At 24.0% G+C, this 20,678-nt stretch overlaps 8 protein-coding genes across 21 annotated transcripts in view; 4 read left to right on the top strand and 4 right to left on the bottom strand.

The window, feature by feature from the left end:
* The window catches only part of LOC102675839 (E3 ubiquitin-protein ligase Nedd-4), an 8,185-nt gene extending 6,221 nt beyond the window's left edge, over window positions 1-1,964 (bottom strand). For 3 of the 9 annotated variants that reach the window (XM_031514110.1, XM_031514109.1, XM_006623440.2), the window contains exons 1-3: window positions 1,806-1,962; window positions 1,448-1,480; window positions 1,090-1,250 (exon numbers count right to left, since the gene is read on the bottom strand). In XM_031514110.1, the coding sequence (XP_031369970.1) occupies window positions 1,090-1,242 (153 nt within the window). In that variant the 5' untranslated portion in view covers window positions 1,243-1,250; window positions 1,448-1,480; window positions 1,806-1,962. Of the gene's footprint in view, window positions 1-204; window positions 391-1,089; window positions 1,302-1,447; window positions 1,481-1,805 lie in introns of those variants that run through there. The other 6 variants (XM_006623443.2, XM_031514111.1, XM_031514108.1 and 3 more) reach the window with 6 other exon arrangements.
* A 269-nt stretch (window positions 1,965-2,233) lies between these two features.
* On the top strand, window positions 2,234-4,330 carry LOC102675618 (endoplasmic reticulum-Golgi intermediate compartment protein 2). 2 transcript variants are annotated; one of them, XM_006623438.1, is made up of 6 exons: window positions 2,234-2,546; window positions 2,622-2,792; window positions 2,864-3,236; window positions 3,354-3,604; window positions 3,705-3,965; window positions 4,037-4,330. In XM_006623438.1, exons 2-6 carry the CDS (start codon window positions 2,690-2,692, stop codon window positions 4,225-4,227), a joined length of 1,179 nt encoding a protein of 392 aa, XP_006623501.1. In that variant the 5' UTR covers window positions 2,234-2,546; window positions 2,622-2,689; the 3' UTR covers window positions 4,228-4,330. The 2 variants fall into 2 exon arrangements, with proteins under 2 accessions (XP_006623501.1, XP_006623502.1); XM_006623439.2 differs by having other exon boundaries at window positions 2,263-2,520.
* Window positions 4,331-4,512: 182 nt separating this feature from the next.
* LOC102675484 (heat shock factor-binding protein 1) lies at window positions 4,513-5,451 on the top strand. The gene is made up of 3 exons (XM_006623437.2): window positions 4,513-4,850; window positions 4,936-5,002; window positions 5,218-5,451. Exons 1-3 carry the CDS (start codon window positions 4,752-4,754, stop codon window positions 5,304-5,306), a joined length of 255 nt encoding a protein of 84 aa, XP_006623500.1. The 5' UTR covers window positions 4,513-4,751; the 3' UTR covers window positions 5,307-5,451.
* On the bottom strand, window positions 5,441-7,998 carry LOC102675250 (protein FAM92A-A). Of its 2 annotated transcripts, XM_006623435.2 has the most exons (9): window positions 7,892-7,998; window positions 7,407-7,558; window positions 7,228-7,329; window positions 6,981-7,109; window positions 6,696-6,876; window positions 6,380-6,604; window positions 6,194-6,226; window positions 5,903-6,064; window positions 5,441-5,824 (listed from the first exon to the last, which is right to left on the bottom strand). In XM_006623435.2, exons 2-9 carry the CDS (start codon window positions 7,436-7,438, stop codon window positions 5,690-5,692), a joined length of 999 nt encoding a protein of 332 aa, XP_006623498.1. In that variant the 5' UTR covers window positions 7,439-7,558; window positions 7,892-7,998; the 3' UTR covers window positions 5,441-5,689. The 2 variants fall into 2 exon arrangements, with proteins under 2 accessions (XP_006623498.1, XP_006623499.1); XM_006623436.2 differs by lacking the exons at window positions 6,194-6,226; window positions 7,892-7,998 and having other exon boundaries at window positions 7,407-7,706.
* LOC102675024 (secretion-regulating guanine nucleotide exchange factor) lies at window positions 7,789-9,503 on the bottom strand. Its single transcript, XM_006623433.2, has 5 exons — window positions 9,438-9,503; window positions 8,594-9,161; window positions 8,301-8,525; window positions 8,075-8,227; window positions 7,789-7,998 (listed from the first exon to the last, which is right to left on the bottom strand). Exons 1-5 carry the CDS (start codon window positions 9,459-9,461, stop codon window positions 7,823-7,825), a joined length of 1,146 nt encoding a protein of 381 aa, XP_006623496.1. The 5' UTR covers window positions 9,462-9,503; the 3' UTR covers window positions 7,789-7,822.
* A 1,651-nt stretch (window positions 9,504-11,154) lies between these two features.
* On the top strand, window positions 11,155-13,601 carry LOC102674805 (cell division cycle protein 23 homolog). 3 transcript variants are annotated; one of them, XM_006623432.2, is made up of 7 exons: window positions 11,155-11,489; window positions 11,563-12,224; window positions 12,306-12,485; window positions 12,566-12,730; window positions 12,805-13,051; window positions 13,125-13,386; window positions 13,482-13,601. In XM_006623432.2, exons 1-7 carry the CDS (start codon window positions 11,389-11,391, stop codon window positions 13,590-13,592), a joined length of 1,728 nt encoding a protein of 575 aa, XP_006623495.1. In that variant the 5' UTR covers window positions 11,155-11,388; the 3' UTR covers window positions 13,593-13,601. The 3 variants fall into 3 exon arrangements, with proteins under 3 accessions (XP_006623495.1, XP_006623494.1, XP_031369972.1); XM_006623431.2 differs by having other exon boundaries at window positions 11,563-12,485; XM_031514112.1 differs by lacking the exon at window positions 13,482-13,601 and having other exon boundaries at window positions 13,142-13,327.
* Window positions 13,602-13,783: 182 nt separating this feature from the next.
* Window positions 13,784-15,093, bottom strand: LOC102677227. The gene is made up of 2 exons (XM_006623452.2): window positions 14,344-15,093; window positions 13,784-14,260 (listed from the first exon to the last, which is right to left on the bottom strand). Exons 1-2 carry the CDS (start codon window positions 15,091-15,093, stop codon window positions 13,814-13,816), a joined length of 1,197 nt encoding a protein of 398 aa, XP_006623515.1. The 3' UTR covers window positions 13,784-13,813.
* A 2,584-nt stretch (window positions 15,094-17,677) lies between these two features.
* The window catches only part of LOC102676533 (GDNF-inducible zinc finger protein 1-like), a 5,396-nt gene continuing 2,395 nt past the window's right edge, over window positions 17,678-20,678 (top strand). Inside the window, exons 1-4 of one of the 2 annotated variants that reach the window (XM_006623447.2) lie at window positions 17,678-18,092; window positions 18,403-18,837; window positions 18,921-19,023; window positions 19,901-20,316. In XM_006623447.2, coding sequence (XP_006623510.1) covers window positions 17,913-18,092; window positions 18,403-18,837; window positions 18,921-19,023; window positions 19,901-20,316 — 1,134 coding nt within the window. In that variant the 5' untranslated portion in view covers window positions 17,678-17,912. The remainder of the gene's footprint in view (window positions 18,093-18,402; window positions 18,838-18,920; window positions 19,024-19,900; window positions 20,317-20,678) is intronic. The other variant, XM_031514103.1, reaches the window with a different exon arrangement.

Raw genomic sequence — 20,678 nt, forward strand, 5'->3', positions numbered from 1 at the left:
TTATATTATAAATAATTTAATGCTTATCAATAAAAAAATATAAATATTTCATATTTTGATTATTAATTATATAAAAATTTTATTATTAATGCAATAATATTATTAATCATAAAGTCAACAACTTTTTGCAAGTAACACCCTTTCAAAAGTCTATCAATCAAAAATCCAACCTGTACTTGTCAAACTGTCAAAATAGTTACGTACGGATTCTCCGTCAGCTCCAGATGTTGGATTATACCCATAAACATGTTCCTCTGCCATTAACGTTATATGTAATCGATTTGTTTCTAATCGTCGATTGCTACGTTTTATAAATCCTACAATTTATCTAGGTTCACAGTTTCTTATGTGCCATCAAGAAACCTATTTTGTCTTAACCCCTCTTAGTTGCTATTGCATGAACGAAACGGATATGACATATACGCGCTTAAAGATGGCTAACTTCCTTTTAAATATTCAAATATGGTTAAAATTCATGTTTATCATTTAAAAAATATATATTATTATAAAAAAAAATATATGTATATGTTATAAGATGTATTATTTTATTCTTTATTAATTTATATTAATGTTAAAAAAGATAAAATTTCTAAAAATAAATATTTACGAAAAATTTTTAAATATATATCGCTAAATGAATAATTCTAATGCATATGCAAATATTTCTTCAAATTTTTCTAAATAAAGATATCTTAGAGATCTTTTGTTATTATCTTAACAATATAATAAACGAAATTAAAATTTAAGATTTAAAAATTGTAAGATTTAAAAATTTAATTTTTAATCTAAATATAATATAATATTCTTTAAGATTATCGATATATTCTAACATCTGATGTAAAAATATTTCAGAAAGAAATCTTTTTTTGATTTCTTGATTAAAGTTTTAAGATTAAAAAGATCTTTGTGTTGACAATGATAAGAAATAAAAGAATTAAAATAAAATATATGATAAATTATTTTTTTTAACTCTTTAATTTGATATCATAAGATAATGATAAAGATGAATAATTTTAAATTACTTTAAGATAATGCATATAATGAATTATATAAATATTGATATATATAAAAATATAATTATTTACATACTGAAGATTCTGTCAATGAGAAGCGTCCTGGTCTTGTATTAACTTGCAATATCCGAGATGCAGAATGATGTTGAGTATTCCAAGTATAAGCACGAGTTCTTTGAGAAGGTGATTCAACACCAGTATATATTGGATAGGTTAAAGTACCTGGCATCTTGTATTCTTAATCTTTTAATTTTACACATTAATGAAAAAATTATCAATATTATTGATATATGTATTTTATCTTTTATATATAAATTTATATTAGATAGATAAGATTTAATGATGATTTATTTAAAATAAATAATTATTGCAATTATTTCTAGTAATATTTTAAAAAATATAATCAGTATAAATATAAATCAATTTTCACTCACAAAATAAAGCATTTCATAAGATGAAGCATTTCTCTGAAATATTTTAAATTATTCTATTTATATTTTTAAATATTTTTAATATTATATGTAAATAAACTAAAATTAATTGTTTTTATTTATTGTTGTATAAATTTATAATAAATTTATAAACATAATATAACAGTATTAATTAATATTTAATGTTTTATTACTTTGACTTAAATCAATAAATATATTATTTATAACATAAATATGTAATATTTTTAATATGTAAAATACATAATACAGTGATTTTATATGAAAATTATTATAACATAAAAAAAAAAATAAACATAAAAACATAAAAAAACAAAAAGTATATATATATATATATATATATACTTAAAAATTAACACTCTTTAATAAAACACGTGCACATAATTCACTATTAACTGGAAAATTATTGATTTATTTATATTTAAACTTTCAATAAATAACATATGTAATGCATAGTCGTCCTTACTACAAAATCATTTATTTCCGATGTGAACGTTAAATGTAAAAATCATCTAAGATAAGAAATGCTTTAAATCATTAAAGTGATAACATGTACACACTTATCCATCATGAAATTAACTAATACATTGAAAATTTTATAAATGTATATACATACGTATTAGATTTATTCTCGTCAAATATTCTGTAGTTAAATAAATGAAATTATGTACTTACATAAAAAAATATTTATAATATAACTTATCTATTTGAATTATCACCCATTATTTGAAATTATAATAATATCAATTAATGTTTATATTATATTGAAACATTTGATTAGTATTTTCAATTAATTTGCTTATATATAAGTTTTTCTATAGGTATCTTGTCACTGGCATCTTTAGTCACTGTACAAATAGTCAATTTCATTTGTTTCTGAATATGTAATTCGAAATAAGCAATTCAATAAAAAAATATTTGACATTTGTATTGAAGTTTACAATTATAACGTATGAATGTTTGCCACGTGGAACTTACTATATATTTGAAATATTGTGTAGACTTTAAATATGTACTTATATTTGTAAATATGTAAATATACAATATACACGTTCGAGGTCAATGTAAAATTTATTAAATTAAAGTAATATTGATAAATATATATTATCTATTTATATTCAGATAAAAGTATATTTAAATTTATTTTTACATATTATAGGTTAGTAGAATTTAGTTAGAGAATAAATGTTATATATTCATCATATTTGAATTTTAACAATTGTTAAAATGTTACGAAGACGAAATGTTAATATTAAAACTGTCAAAGAATTGGATGCATTTCCTAAAGTTCCTGAACCATATGTAGACAAAACTGCAGTTGGAGGAACATGTGAGCTTTCTATCAATATCATTTAATATTTTGATTTAACTATACATATTTATTTTCATTTTTATTTACAGTTTCTATATTTACAATCTGCACTATTGCATATTTAATAATAGCTGAAACAAGTTATTATCTTGATAGTAGATTGCAATTCAAATTTGAAACTGATACTGATATTGATGCAAAATTAAAAATAAATATTGATATAACTGTTGCTATGCCATGTGGTCGTATTGGTGCTGATGTTTTAGATTCCACAAATCAAAATATGGTTGGACATGAATCATTAGAACAAGAAGATACATGGTGGGAATTAACCCAAGAGCAAAGATCTCACTTTGAAGCTTTGAAACACACAAATTCTTATTTAAGAGAAGAATATCATGCAATCCATGAATTATTATGGAAATCAAATCAAGTTACTTTATATAGTGAAATGCCAAAACGGTGTATATATGCAATATTATATATATATTATTACATCTGTGATTGTTATATATCATATATAAATATATATATATATATATATAAATATATATACATATATTATAATACATTTTTCAGGACTCATCAACCTATTTATGCACCAAATGCATGTCGTATTCATGGCAGTTTAAATGTTAATAAAGTTGCTGGAAATTTTCATATAACTGCTGGAAAATCATTATCTATTCCTAAAGGGCATATACATATTTCAGCCTTTATGACTGAAAAAGATTATAATTTTACTCATAGAATAAATAAATTTTCATTTGGTGGGCCTAGTCCAGGTATTGTTCATCCATTAGAAGGGGATGAAAAAATTGCTGATAATAGTAAGTTTATACATATAACAATAATATGTAAAATATTATAATTAAAAGTAAAAATTAATATTGTAATATAATACATATAATTTAAAAATATATTTTTTAGATATGCTTTTATATCAGTATTTTGTGGAAGTAGTTCCCACAGATATACAAACTTTATTAAGTACTTCCAAAACTTATCAATATAGTGTGAAAGATCATCAAAGACCTATTAATCATCAAAAAGGATCTCATGGAAGTCCAGGAATTTTTTTTAAATATGATATGAGTGCACTTAAAATAAAAGTTACTCAACAACGTGATACAGTGTGTCAATTTTTAGTGAAATTATGTGCCACTGTTGGAGGTATTTTTGTTACAAGTGGTAAGTTTTATTTTATTTTAATAATTTATATCTTGCTGAAGATAATTTTTATTTCACAGTAAATTTTTTAGGACTAGTGAAGAATATTGTACAAAGTTTTTGGTATATTGTTTGTTGCAAATTTTTAGCAAATAAAGAAAACAAAAATAACCAAATATATTCCATTTCATCAATTAATTCAAATTATCAAATGATTGGAACAATAAATCTTCTGAATGTTCCAGCACCAGAAAATGTAGATATTATGTTTAAACCTCAATAAAAATAATTTTTTAATTTAATATTCTTAAATTAATCAAATTTTAAAAACAGATAATAATAATCTTGTATATATATTAATAAAATTAGTAACAATTTTATATTCATCAATTGCGTATTCTTTTTACTTCCAACTTCTTAATACTACAAAATCCACAATATTTTTTTGAAAATATTATTTTTGCTTAATCTGTACGCGCCTTTATGTTTATTAGATGTAAACTATATTTTATTCAAGATAGTAACAAATAGAAGGAATCCTATTTCAATTTCCACCAATAGAATCATTTATTCGAATTATGTAAAATATACTTTCAAAAAAAATAAGTAAGAAACTTAGTGTTTCTGAATTGCGATAATGTTTGATCGAAAGAAATGATATTCTATTTGTTAAATCAATGTTTTAATGCTTTGCATTGTATATAATAAAAGTATCTGTTTACTGGAAATCTTCGCATGCGCTCGCGTGAACTATTCGAAAGAGTAAAGTCATTGTAAAGTGAAATTGGATAACTATATTATTTAGGAATGGCAGATATCAAACAAGATCATAAAGGTGAGGATACTGATAATTATGGAATAGGTAATAATGCAGAACCGAAAAATATGCAAGAATTAACGGAATATGTGAGTACGACTTAATTCAGTATTGTAACATTTTGTATTCATATTTCGATCATGAGTTTAATTATTTATGTATCTTTTTTTTCAGGTGCAAACATTGTTACAAAATATGCAAGGAAAATTTCAAACAATGTCGGATCAAATTCTTGGAAAAAATATCCTTTTCTTATCAAGTATTTAAAATGCATTTCCTTAAATAACCTTAATAAAATAAAATGCAAAGTAAAATGTACATTTACATAACCTTTTGATAAGAAAATATAACTCATATATATGAAAAAAAGTAAGTTTATTTAAGGAAGTTATATTATATGTATTTACTGTAACTTTTTTATAAATATAAATAATAGATATCCTTAATGTAAAATACTAGATGAAATGGGAAATAGAATAGATGATTTAGAAAAGAATATTACAGATTTAATGACACAAGCTGGAGTAGAAGGAGGTGATAAATAATTATATTTATTATAACATCAATTTTTATATAGAGTCAAAGAGATCTTTTTCAATATCAACAAATAATATTCTATAAGAAATATTTATATATTATTGATATGCACATTTGGTTATTAATGTAATAAACTGATTTCTTTTGTACTGATATAATGCATATTTTATTTCCATTTTGTTTTTAAATAAAAATATAAGATATACTTCACTAATATAAGATCAATCGTATTTGATTATCATAGGCATTGTTAAAAATTTTTGATATCTTGGAATTGATGGTATTGTTTTAAGTATAAATTGTTTTTGTTTCTTCTGATTTCTTCCAGAATCAATTTGTAATTCAATCTAGAATTGTGTAAAATATTTTGAAAGTAATAGATTATTAAAAATTACATAGATTTATGCCTGGTTCTCACAGGTTTTTCTTTAGTAGATTCAGATTCTGTTTCTTCTGAACTATTTCTAAATTCCTCAATTTGTACAGATTCCGATGAATTCGTTTTTAAGCTTGATTTTGTAGAATCCTATATAAAATTTATTATGATTATACATATATCGATTATATATATTCAACTATTAATATATAATAAAAATTAACTTACTGTAGATTCGTTTATATGATTTATTGATTTTTGAGAAACTCCGGGCGAAGACATAAAACGACTAGCCAAATTAGTAAGGGAATAAGATTGTCGAAATGAATTTCGCCCAACAGTGGTCAATCTCGCAATTGAATCTGGTACATGTATCGCTTCACGAAATTCCTGAAATTAATCATTATTTTAAATTATTAAAATATATTATAAAAATTTACAATTAATTTTTATAATTTAAATTATAAGTTAATATAAACTAAGTTAATATAACTTAAAACTATTTGAATAAAAAATTACCCCATTCATGTTTCCTCTTATTATTTGAAAGTCCTGTGAGAAGATATCAAAATAATACTAATTTATAGTATTTTCGAAACATTATACAATATTATAGTATATTATTTATAATAAAATAAAAAATAAAAGAAATATCCAATATTATTTTATATTAAAACTAGAATATTTTTTAAATAAAAAATTTACCTCTAAATCTTTGACTTCGTCAATTCCTGCAATATCATGATAACCCTTCGTCAATAATTCAAGAGTTTTTGCATGAAAACTTAATTCAATAATAATAAAATCTAAAAGTATAGTTTTCAAATCATGTAATTTTCGTTTTTCAAATGTATCGATTTGTTCTTCTAAACCCTTAACAACTCTTGAAACTTCAACAGAAGCTTTCATTAGCTCGGATTCAGCTTGAGACTATTTTTCTTTTTTTAAGAATTTAAACTAGTATAGTTTTTAATTTTTGTACATAAATCAATGAATTAAATTAAATTTAATACAAGGATACGATCATTTGTCTATTTCTCGGATTTCGTTCTTTAAGTCTATCTAAATGTCTTTTTCTTGTCAATTCTTTATCGCGTGCTGTAAATGTATTTTTTACATCATCACGAGCGTTTTTGCAAATTGTCGCATACTGAGAAAGTGAAGAAATTATTTTAGCATCAAATCTTTGCACTTGAGCATCTCTGAAACATTGGATAAAAATTGCAATAATTTGAAATATATGAAATAAAGAAATTTATTGCAAATATTTATTTATACTTATTCAATTTTATAAATATATACATACCTATAATCGCCTATTACAGATAAAGTCGTAGAAAAGTTTGTCAATCCGTTAGATAAAGATCGATTTATAGTTTCCGATTCAGCATAAGTTTGTATAATTTTTGCTATTTCATCTCCTTTATCACGTAATCTCAAAATATATTACATAAATATATATAAAAAATATTATCAAAAAATAAAATAAAATAGAATAATAGAAAAAATAAAAGATCGATATTATAAAAATATAATAGTAGTTAATTATAAACCTTGCTGCTTTTCTTGTATATGCTGCGAATGTTGTACATAATTCCGCAAAATGTTTCTCTACGTTGGATATTCTATCTTGTACAAACTTTGCTTCTTGTTCCCTGATGAATAATATTAATAAAATAATAATTATAAATGCAAATTTAAACTTATATGATAAATAATTGAAAATACATACCAAATGCTGCTTTGAGATCTTGAACGTAACATTTTATCGAATGTAATATCGCAATTTCTTTTATTTAAACCGATCGATCTTCGTATGAAACCAACACACTTCTATAGTTACGTTCGCGTGAATACTGATTGTTAGCAGGTGGTGCATTGTGCCTACAGGTGAGGTCGATTTTCAACTATATCTATACTATACTAATTTTTGTTCGTCGTTTATTAATATTTATTTAAATGAAGCTATAATTTTTTCATATAATATTGAAAAAGAAAATTTCTTTTGTTATGTTTCAATATTCATTATCCATTATATACATTATGTACATATATTCATTTGATAAGATCAGATACATATAGGGATTTCATAACATAAATTAATCAAGCTTTCTTTTTAGTTTTCTTTTATTATTTTTTTTTTTATTATTATTTCTTAGGAGATATTTTTATTACTGCAAATGAATGAGCTGCACCACTTCCGACAAGAATACCCACATAATCATAAGAGAGTAGAAGTTGTTCCGGAAATTTAACATCTTTAGTATGGCCATTTCCGCAATTTCCATGTTCATTCCATCCCCAACATAAAATTTTTCCATCTTCTAAAATGAAATATTTTTTTAAACATTTTTTAATATATATATATTTTTTTTATATAAATTATATTATGTTATATACCAGTTAGCGCAACATTATGTTCTGAACCTACAGAAACTTGATATATTTTAGGTATATTTTCAAGTTGTATAGCTTTCCAAGTCGATGATTTTTCTAATTGTGCAATACCCAATTGTCCATATGTATTTCGGCCCCAACCAAAAATATAATTATCTATTGATAAAATAATAAAATTTAAAATATTATTTTATATGAATATTAATTATAAAAAGTATGTATACATTACTCTTTAATACAATCACATGCGACCAACCACTGTATAAATTAAATGGTAATTTAAATTGAAGATCTGACAGTTTTGTAGGAATTAATGTTTTCGGAAATATATCTGTATTTATTCCTAATTGCCCATATTTGTTATCACCAAATGCATAAAAATTTCCATTTTTTGTTACTACTATCGTATGATGTTGACCGCAACTGATATCCTCAATATTCGATAATGTCAAAACTGTATAAAATTATCATAATCTAATCTTTATTCATATTATAGCTAGAAACTGGTTTAAATTTACTTACCTTCTGTAAAAATATATACAGCATTTAAAGATTTTTCATTCTTCGTGGAACTTAAACCTAATTGTCCTTTACTACCTGTCCCCGCTACAAAAATTTTATAATCTTCCGTTATTAGAACGGTATGTCTTAAACCTATAGAAATTTTTTTGATTTTTCGATCAATTACAACCTCGAAGGGTTCATGCGTCCACTGTAAATCATTTGGATGCTTTCCCAATTGCCCGAAAGAATTCGAGCCCCATACAAATAATGTGCCTTCTATTGTTAATGCAGCAGAGCAATCCCAACCACATGCTATATCCACAATAACTTTATTTTTTAGCTTTCCATTTAATTTTTGAAATAAAAGAATATCTTCTTTTGTAGAAAAACCCACTTGCCCTTTATTATTCCAACCGCAAGAATAAACGCAACCATAATCATCTAAAATTAAGGTATGACTAGCACCACCAATTATTTTTTTTATTTTTTGTGGTTCTAATGAGCATTTTGATAAATCAACTTCACATGGTAAAACACATTCTTCCGACCGAAATCCTTGACCAAGTTGGCCGTGAGAATTAGCACCCTATGAAATAAACAATTTTTATTTAAAATTACTATTTTAAAATATTCCCGCTCTTTAGTACGATATCCGTTTAAATCTTTTTTATCGATAATGAATAATATTTTCTAATGATGCACTTTCACGCACAATATTTTTAGAAATATTTGTTTATATCGATATTAATAATCATATGAAATAATATTTTATATTTTCAAAAATATAAATCACAATTATCAAAATTTAAATTTGAATAAAATAATTGTAATTATATGTGATAAAAATTATTTACTACATTACCCATGAAATTAAAGAATAAGACATTATAATAGTATTTGTAATATTCTAAAATATTTGTTATTGAATATTCATTAGTTTCGAGTTATTTAAATTTTAATATATAAAAATATATCAAAAATATTTTTAAACTTATCTACAAAACTTAGATACAAACTTAAATACACAATGTTCACTAAATCACATATATAAATATCATCACAAACGAAACATAGAATAGATCTATCATCTAATATACTTTTTTATCCCACATCTAACCTAAATATAGCTTATATAAAACAATATTATTAATTTTACAACATATAAAAATTGAGGATTTTTTAATTTTGATACAATTTCTTTTTTTTATTTCCTATCTGATGATTAATTCCGTTTTCAATGTTAAATTATTATAATTTTTCGATTTTCATGAACAACACAATTTTTTAATATTGCTTATATCATAGATGAAATTTAACTTATAACGCCATCTCTTTTGAAAATGCACAAACTTATTATATATTATCGATATTGTTATCGATAACAAAGTAAATTTATTTATTTAATGAAAATTAAGATATCCTACATTATTTTTATTATTATATTTTCAAAAATAAATTTATATTTTTTTAAAATTTTTGGATTTAATATCTTCTAAATAATATTTATATTTATATATGATCTTTTCAAATATGTAAAAATCATTTATATATGAAATAATTATATGTTAATTTGACAACAATTGAAATATAGTTAAGAATATATTATGTTTGAATATATTATATTAATTAAAAATATATTATGTTTTATGAAATCGTCATCTTAACGATAAATTGTAAAACTAAGAATATAATATCTATATTTTATTGAAAATTTGAAAAAAAAATAATGAAAATGTGTTTGATTGATATTTCGTATCTTCATGATTATGTGCTAATAAAAAGAAAAGTAAAGAAAATGAAATAGAAAGATAGAAGAAAAAATAAAAGAAAGATAAAATACAATGGGAAATATACAGAAATACAAATAAAAATAGAATAAAAATATTAAAATCATCTTTAGAGTGCTGCAAAAATAAAAAATAAAATAGAAATAAAAAAACAACGAATAGAAGAAGATTAAAAATAAGATAAGAATTGATTATTATCATCATTTCTTAAATAACAAAGGTTTCTTTAAAAGTATTTAGAAAAAAAGAATAAGAAATGGTGGCTGATTTTCAATTCCTACCTTTGAAGAAATATCTTTGATATTTATAAGAGATGATATTTTTATCCTATTTCTATTCTTTTCTTTTTTATCTTTTTTTTTTATGTATTTCATTGGAATAGCGCTGATTATAATATTTCTTCTTTCACTATTTTTCTGTTCTAAAATTTATTTATTGTTCAAAAGTAGTCTTATCTAATTAATATCTAATTAACTTTATTGTTCTATTTGTTTAATTTGATTAAAATATATTAACGAAATCTGTTCAATCCAATTTTTATATGTTTTAAGTATTTACATATTATACATCTATGCCTACTATTGTGCATATATATTATGCACAATTATGTATTCTTTTATGTTATAAAGAATATAATATCTATTTTGTAGTTAAGTAAGTAAAATGTTTAATAAAATTTATATGTCATTGATTGAATATTTCATTCCCTTTCTCATATTCTTTTATAATTCTCTACAATTATAAATTATCTTATCTTTAAAACTGCGTAAAATGATATACAGATACATGATTTTATGTTATGTATAATAAGTTTCAGCTTTTTTGAGGAAGATGGTGCTATTAGTTAAATGTTAAAAGAGATACAGTTCGTATATATTATAATGCATATAAATAATTTTATGTTTTGTTTGATAAATTAAATCTATTCAAACATGAATTTTTTTTTTCATATGTATAGAATTATTATTTAATTGATTTTATTATAACGTTGAATACAATATTGATGTATATCATAACATATATAACATGGAAGAATTAATAAAGTTTGACATCAAAGAGGTTAAAACTGATCTTTTACGCGCGATAAACGAATGTTCCCAACGCGGATTATTACATACTACAAAATGGTATAATCAATTGATATATAATCAAACGAATATTTCATTATTATGGGAAATGAAAAATGTATTTTTTCTACAGGCTAGCAGAATTAAGTTATTCTCTAAAAGATGTTAAATTAAACATTCATGATATTACCGCCGATTTATATTTATCGGATACAAGCGATGAGGAGGATACATATATTTTAGCAAAAACGTATTTTGATTTAAAAGAATATGATAGAGCAGCTTACTTTACTGAGCAATGCAAAACTCCAAAAGTTCGATTTTTACATTTATATTCTCGCTATTTATCTGGAGAAAAGAAAAAAATAGATGATATGACAGTAGTTCCTCCAGATCCTTTAAAAAATGAGAGTTTAAGATTATTGTGTGCTGATTTGAGAAAAGATCACCTGGCAGATAAACTTGATGGATTTGGTCTTTATCTTTTCGGTGTAACATTAAAAAAATTACAACTTACCAAAGAAGCTACAGATGTATTGGTTGAAGCAACTCATAAGCAGCCTATGCATTGGGGATCTTGGTTAGAATTAGCTTCTTTAATTACTGATAGAGAAAAGCTTGAAAGTTTATGCTTATCTAATCATTGGATGAAGCATTTTTTTATGGCTCATATGTATTTAGAGTTGCAATTAATAGATGAAGGTTTAGCGTTATATTGTGAATTACAATCAATGGGATTTGAAAAGAATGGTTATGTACTTGCTCAAACTGCTATTGCTGTACATTATAGAAGAGGTAATGTCATATTTTTAAACAAATTATTAATTTTTATAGTATATTATTACAATATATTAAATTATAATATTTTAATTTTAGATGTTGATAATGCTATAGAAACATTTAAAACAATAATAAAAGAAGATCCTTATTGTTTAGACAATATGGATACATATTCTAATTTGCTTTATGTAAAAGAAATGAAAGTTGAATTAGCATATTTAGCACATAGAGCAACAGAAATAGATAAATATAGATTAGAAACATGTTGTATAGTAGGTAAGTTTACTACATTCCATAGCAAAATATGTGAAAATTTATTATTTTATTGTTTGATTAATTAAAATATGTTTTTTCAGGAAATTATTATAGTTTAAGAGGAGATCATCAAAAAGCAGTAATGTATTTTCATAGAGCATTGAAATTAAATCCACAATATCTTTCTGCTTGGACATTACTTGGCCATGAATTCATGGAAATGAAAAATACCAATGGTGCTATTCATAGTTATAGACAAGCTATTGGTATATGGACTTTCATATTCATATACAATATTAAATATCTATTTCTATATGTATTAATCAATTTCTTTATATAGAGGTTAATAAACGGGATTATAGAGCATGGTATGGTTTGGGTCAAACATATGAAATCTTAAAAATGCCATTTTATGCATTATATTATTACAAACAAGCCCAGCTTTTAAGACCACACGATAGTAGAATGGTATTAGCTTTAGGAGAAGCATATGAAAAACAAAATAAAATACAAGATGCATTGAAATGTTATTATAAAGCATGTAATGTTGGTGACATTGAAGGAATGGCATTATTAAAATTAGCTACGTATGTATTAAAGATATTTCCTTTATGACGTATATGATGTATATATATTTAAATTTGTTCTAATATACTGTAGGTTATACGAAAAATTAGGTGAACATGATCATGCAGCAGCAGCTTATACAGATTTTGTGATGGATGAATTTAGAAATGCAGATAGAACTGATTTGAGTCATGCATATAAATATTTAACACAATATCATTTAAAGAGAGAGCAATTAGATTATGCTAATCATTATGCTCAAAAATGTTTGCAATTTGATGAAACAAAAGAAGAAGCTAAAGCATTGTTAAGAACGATTGCCCAAAAAAGAGGAAAATTTGAACATTCAATGGTGGTAATTATAAAATATTTATTAATAATAATAAAATAAAATATTATATTTTAGAATTAAATAATATTAATAAAATTTTAATATTATATTAATTATAGATAGAAGATATGAATGAAACAGATCCAGTTATTGAACAAGGAGAAAGACCAGATGTTACATCAGGAAGTCAATTATCGCCAATGAATTTATCATTTATGCCTACGCCGTAAAATACTGAAGAAAATATCTTAATTCTTTAAATTTTGCTTTATATATTTTGTATATATTTTTAATAAATATTTTAACATTAAGATCGATTTTTTCATAATGAATTTTTCTTTATTTTATATATATATATATATACATATAATTATTTTTTATACAAAAAAAACTTTATTTGTTTATAAATAAATTTGTTTGAAATAAAAATATTATTCATAATAATTTTTTTCTAGGAATTATTTAACGTTTCTGAAGAATTGTTATAAGTAGAAAAATCCATAAATTCGGGATAATTGTAATAAAGATGTGGCATTGGTGGTACAATTGTTACCGTGTTGATACGAGAATTATAGACAGAATTTTCATACATCGAAGATGTTAATATAATATTTATAGGATCATATATTTGAGACAATAAAGGTCTATTTTGTGGTATTTCAGGAAAACCAGGAGGAGGACGAGTACATCTTGGAGTATTTGCATTATTAGATATGTTTATGTGCCTTACTGCACTATTTATATCAGAAGTTATAGATGTATCTTCAACGAAACCAAGATCTGTTGATGAAGATGATGTACTGCATGACGTAATTTGTTTATGTGCGATTCTTAAAAATCCAATACTTGATTCTTCATTATTCCTTATGTAATTTAATTGTTGTACTATCACTTTACCCTAAAAAAAAATAAATAATATGTTAAAATTATTGAATAATATAGAATATAAATAGAATAAAATAAAAATTGTAAATGATGTACTTGAAAATGATTGAATTGAGATTTGCAGTAAAATTGTTGTTCAGAGGAACCATTCGTATCAGTTGATATCACTTCAACATCGTTATCTATCAAAAGGCTGTTATCCGTTTGCGTAGCCATTTCTTTATATTTAATATTTTTATATTTTAGTTTATTAATTTTTATTGGCAAACGATTTCTTGAAAAACGATTTGATTTATTTTTAGGCGAAATATTTTTTTGAGACTCGTCTTTTTCTTCCTTTGTATTTTTGTCACTTCTATATTTTGTATACTTTTCGTTTTCGTGAGATATAACTTTTTTTCTTTTAGCATTGGTACATTCAGTTTTCTTCATTCGTTCCTCATTTTTTGATTCAGATATAAACGGGGAATTGTGAGAATAATTATTGATTACTTTACGACAATAAAAATTATTTTGTTTTGATCTTTCGCATTTACAAGAAGCACAACATGTATGGAACGAAGAAGAATTAAATTCGTCTTCCGAAGAATTATATTGTTTTTGAAATATCTGTGCAACTTCTTCATTTACAGAAATGCTATCTTGTTCATCAATGAATGATTTCGAAAATTGTGTTTGAAAATCATTGTTCGTTGCATTTGTAGACACTTCATTTTCTTGAGATGTAATTATTTCAGAGTTCATATTATTAACAATGTGTTCAATTGATATCTCTACAGGTTCTTCCGCGATTTTACATGATTCTATAGATCTATTAATATCTTCATTCTCTATTTTCATGTTCATTATTATTATATCATTCGCGACGTTCCATAATTCAGAAGAGTCAAAATTTTCTTTAGTAGTTATTATTTTATCAGTATCGTCATTATTTTTCTTTTCTTTGTCATTCTTATTATGAGACGACGCATATTTATCTTCATTTTTTGGATTTTCTGTTTTTTGTTCTGTCTTTATTTTCTTTTCTTCATCGTTTACCTCATATTTTTTATCAATGGAATCCTTATATGTTTTCTCTATATATTTTTTGGAATTAATGAATTTCGAAGAAATTATACTACATATGCAAATATATAAAAAATACGCTTGGAATATGATATATTTAATATTATTTTTCAATGATTGCAAAATTTTTATCAATGACATGAATATCTTTAATATTTTTGAATTTTGTTTCGATATTTTTCGAAATAATTTTCGTTTGCTTCTGAACACAAATTTTGATAATTCTTGACGAGGTAATATTTTTTGATGAATTACCTTGAAAAAAATATGTAAAATATAAATGCAATTCTTACAATATATTTAAACTTTTAACTTACTAATTAAATATATAAATTATTATATATTATAATATATTTACAAACAATATAAAAAAATATATATAAATATATAATATATAAATATATAAATATATAAAATAAAATATATAAATATATAAAATAAATATATAATATAAAAAAAACTTGTTAAGTTTTGAAACGATATATTTACATATAAAACTAAAAAATGTTGATCATTAAACAAATAAATATACAGATATTAAAAATTTGTGTGATGAAATACAATTAATGAATTTCATTCGAATTTTGCGCGAGGTAATTTTGTGTAAAAATGAATACTTTTTCAAACATCAAAAAAATTTATTATTATATAAATATTATTAAAAGTTAGATAATTTAATTAAAACATAATTAATATTAATTTATTTATAAGGTAATACCATTATAAATACATATCAAACACTGTATTGTTTCGAGTGATAAGTATTTTAATTAATTATTTTTATTTGATTAAACAAAAAAATATTATAAAATAACAAATATAAAAAAAAAATTACCTTCATTGTTAAATTAATGATTTCTAACTTTACATAACTGTTATTTCTTTTTTTTTTTTTATAAACGAAATTACTTACTTTATCATTGAAGTGATATTGTCCATTTTTTTTGCTTATATTTTTCTTTGACATGATTGTTGATTGTCGATCACTATTAAAATTCAAAAAAAAAAAATAAATAAATTCAAATTTCTGTCTAGTTTGTAGCAAACACTCGTAACGCACAGTACAAGAGACAAGTCACAAGTAAAGTAGAAAATTAGCCTGTAAGGAAAAGTACCTTGTTTCCTGATTGGACGATCAGGAAGAGAAAATTCGTATGGAAAGTTCAAAAGAAATTCGGGGGTGATTATCCCTTCCGAAGTCTTGGCTATAAACCGTTTGATATTCTTTTACTTTCAGGACAATTTGCCTTCTCAATGTTGTTTATTATTAGATATGTTAATTAAATCGAGTTCCATTTAAAATAATTCCATAATTAATAAAAAGATTATTTAAATTTTTAATTATGATTTAACAATTTTTAAATTTTAATAATTAATATATTAATATATATATATATATATATATATANATTTATATTATATTTATATTATAGTATAAGTTAATATAATATAATTTATGATGTATAATATTTGTTGATTATGAATCAACCATTTGTTAAATAAAATTGGAAAATGCGCGTACAATAGAAAGGAAACAATTTATACCTGTTCCTTTGAAATTTTAGAAAGTTTAGACTTAAGGACTAAATGTGACAAGCTTGTCTTGGAGAATTACAGTTATTCTTTTATTAGCTATGTTTACCATTTACCAAAAATTGTCTTTTGTAAATATAAGAAAAATATTATACAAAGGATGATTTCATAAAGCATCAGTGCTTCTCATTTACATTTTACAATATATTATTACAAATTTATTTCTCAATAATTTTATAAATTTTGGAATTTTATAAAATTATTTTTTATTATTATATAAATTAATTGATTACTATATACAAACTTTATTAATATATGTTATTATGTTAGAGATATATAAAAATTTAACAATTATAAAGCATTGTTATTTATTAAATTCACACGAAAATTTATGCACGTATATATATATATATATATTTGCATATATACATTTACATTGGAATTATTGATGCGTGTACTTGTTCACATAAGTATATACACGCAATATAAGCATGCACCATTTATTGCTATTTTAATATATTTTAATTGTATAATTATTGAAATATCTAAAATTATATATAATTTTCTGAATTATTTTTTATATTTGTTATATTTTTTTAAATGATATTTTAATAAATATTTTTTTCAATAATTAAATTTATTATCTAAAAGATTATTTTTTAAAATTTATATTTTTATACAAAGAATATAAAAGAAAAGAAGAATTTTTGAATAAATTTCTTTTTATTTTTTTATCGATTACTTTAAATTCAATAAAATAGTAAAAAAAAATATATTGCATTGCAATAAAAGTTTTTAAGATCGCGCGCAATTCAATAAAATATGGCAGCCATATTGACTATGTATTCCCAACCCAGTACCAAGGATGTTTGTGCGTGCCTGGCACCACTGCTGTTATATCGCGGTCGTTGTCGTCGTCAACGTCGTCGTTTTCGTTGTTATTTCTATTATCGTCGTCAACGTTATTCCTATCGTTGAATAATTTCGTTGACGTGCAAAGATATCTATCAAACGATTCACAACAGAGAAACAACATTCTAACAAAATCGAAAATTTCTATTTGCGAAATGTCAAATCAAATATGTCTAAAATGGAACAGTTTTTTAAACAATATCGCCACGAGTTTCGAAAGTCTTTGGGAGGAAGAAGGTTTAGTAGATGTGACATTGGCAAGTGATGGACAGTGTCTTACAGCTCATAAAGTGATTCTCTCAGCAAGTAGTCCTTTTTTCAAAAAAGTTTTTCAGGTTGGTTTTCTATAGTTTTCTATACTTCATGATTTGGTTGAAGTTTTGACAGTTATTCTATTATTGAAAAAAGTTCGTTATTAGCCTCTTTAATCAATAATATTTAAGAAAGAAATTCTTTAAATGTATAATCGTACAAATTTGAGGTTAGCCTACTTTGAACAATACGTGTCATATTTTAAATTTGTCGTGCTTCATTGCCACGTGATTTTGATCACATTTGTATTTTATATATATATATATATATATATATATATATATAGTTTAATAAAAAATATTGCCTAAAAAATTTTTTCTTCAATATTTATAGACAAATCCCTGTCAACATCCAGTTATAATACTCCAAGATGTACACTTCAGTGAACTAGAAGCTTTACTTATATTTATATATAAAGGAGAAGTAAATATTGAACAAAAAAATTTGCCAGCACTTTTAAAAGCTGCAGAAACATTACAAATCCGTGGTCTTTCGGGAGGAGATATATTTGCTAAAGAATCTTATAAAAGATTAGTAGAATTGGAACAGGCAGTAGAAGAAGGAACAGGTAGTAAAGAAGAAAATCCAAAGAAAAAACAAAAATTGAACAAACATCAAAATTCTATATTAGAAACAGCACTGACACCTAAAGTATCTCAAGTAGAAAGCACAGATGAATCTACAACCAGTGAACAAGGTGGTAAAGAAGGAGATTATTTATTGCAAAAAAATATGCAAAATCCAATCTATCAACGTTTAGAAATGAAGGTTAATTATTATATTAATTTAAAATTTTTTATATGATATTAGTTAATGAAACATGAAATAAATATAATTTATTATATTTTCAGATAGAACCATTAGAAACTGTATTAGAAGATTCTCAAAAACAATCTTCAACGGACAAAGATCCAGCAGAAAGATTAGATACTGGACAACTTGAAGGAAATCAAGGTTAGTAATATTTTGAAAATTATATGATATTGCTTTATATTTAAAAAAATAATAGAAAATATAATCATATGCATGTTATTATTAGAGAATATGTTACATTTATCTTCTAGCAATTTATGCATATTTTGATATTTCATTTTTATATACATATCTTTTATTGCATTATATCTTGATAAGATAATTTAGAGAGAAAAAAATAATTGATTATATATATATATTGATTTATTATGATTAATATGGCAAAAAGTTATATTAAGATTTATTTATTATTTGATCGATAAAAATTACTTATTACATTTGTCTGAAATTTTATTTAAATTAGAGTGGATATTAGGTGCGTATTAATTTTCGACGCTTTCTCAGATTCTTGAGTTAGTTTTGATTGCCACTTCTGCTTTATTTACATTGGTACACATATTTCTTTCATTCCTTTTTATTTCGTTCGATGTTACAAGCAAACTCATAAAGGAAATGGAAACGTGTGTAGATAGTAAGTAAATATGCGAATAAATTAAAAAAATATGGATCGGAGAAACTAGAGGTCAAGGCATAGATAATATTTAGTTATCTAGTTCGATAGATGATTAAATTTTGAACAAGGTTTCGTTTAATATTTTATTAAATTTGAAAAAAAGTCCTGGCTTCTAGTACTCGGAAATGTGATCTAGATTTTGTTTTATATTTATGCGTAAAAAAAAAAAAAAAATATCTGTGCATGCGTGGCGAAGAAGAGAAAGGGAATGATACGCGATCCGATCGTTTAACACGGCATTAAACGAATCTAGTCGAATTTGCTTAATTGTTCGGTACGCTGCAATTCACGCGTCAGGGGGATCCTCCGTGTCTAAAGCAGGCTGTGCTCTGATGTGTGTGGTAGGGTCTGGGAACAGTCCTGCTGAAGATATTTCCGGTTTATCTGGGTTATCCGGCCTAACTGGATTCTCGGACGTGAAGCCACTGCTATACGCGTATCAACAACTACCTTACGCCGATCTTCTGCCGAGTCCGGAGATAATTTCAACGTGGGCATCCTCTCGACCGATGGATCATTTGGCCTGTGACCTTATGAAGATCCTTTTTACTCCGGAGGAGAGGATTCTTTGTAACGTAAATGGCAAGATGGGGAAGCAACAATTCGATAGTAACAAAATACATTTGATAAGAGAAGTTCTGTTGCACTTTAGTGGTATTGCACCCAATAGCGTCGAATGGGAGGAAACGTGGAAAAATTGCGTAACTAAAATCGATACTAGCAATAGGGGCTTGAAAAGGTATCTATTCCAAAGGCGGTCGGTTTACACTCAATGACTAGGGCGTTTCAGGTCAGGCGTAAAACGGAAACGTTTTCACTGGCTGGAATAAAGTGTGATTTTTCTCGCTGATTCGTCATTTCGATTCTCTTAAAGATCACTTAGGATCGTTTTAGATCGCCTTGGAAGTTTCCGTGTTCTTTCTTTTTTCAAAAAGGGATACCAATAGGTGGAGCGAGAAAATTCAGAGAATATAGTAGAACGTGTTCAAAAAGAGATTAGAGAAACGGAAAATATTCTTAGGCATCGTCCAACTATTTATTACGCTTCACGTTTGCTTTCATCAGGCAAATGATCGACTAATTAATTCGAATATATTTTGTTAAGAAATTTTTTTTTTTTTTT

The sequence above is a fragment of the Apis dorsata genome, unplaced genomic scaffold (assembly GCF_000469605.1).
Source record: "Apis dorsata unplaced genomic scaffold, Apis dorsata 1.3 scaffold_894, whole genome shotgun sequence".
Lineage (NCBI taxonomy): Eukaryota > Metazoa > Arthropoda > Insecta > Hymenoptera > Apidae > Apis > Apis dorsata.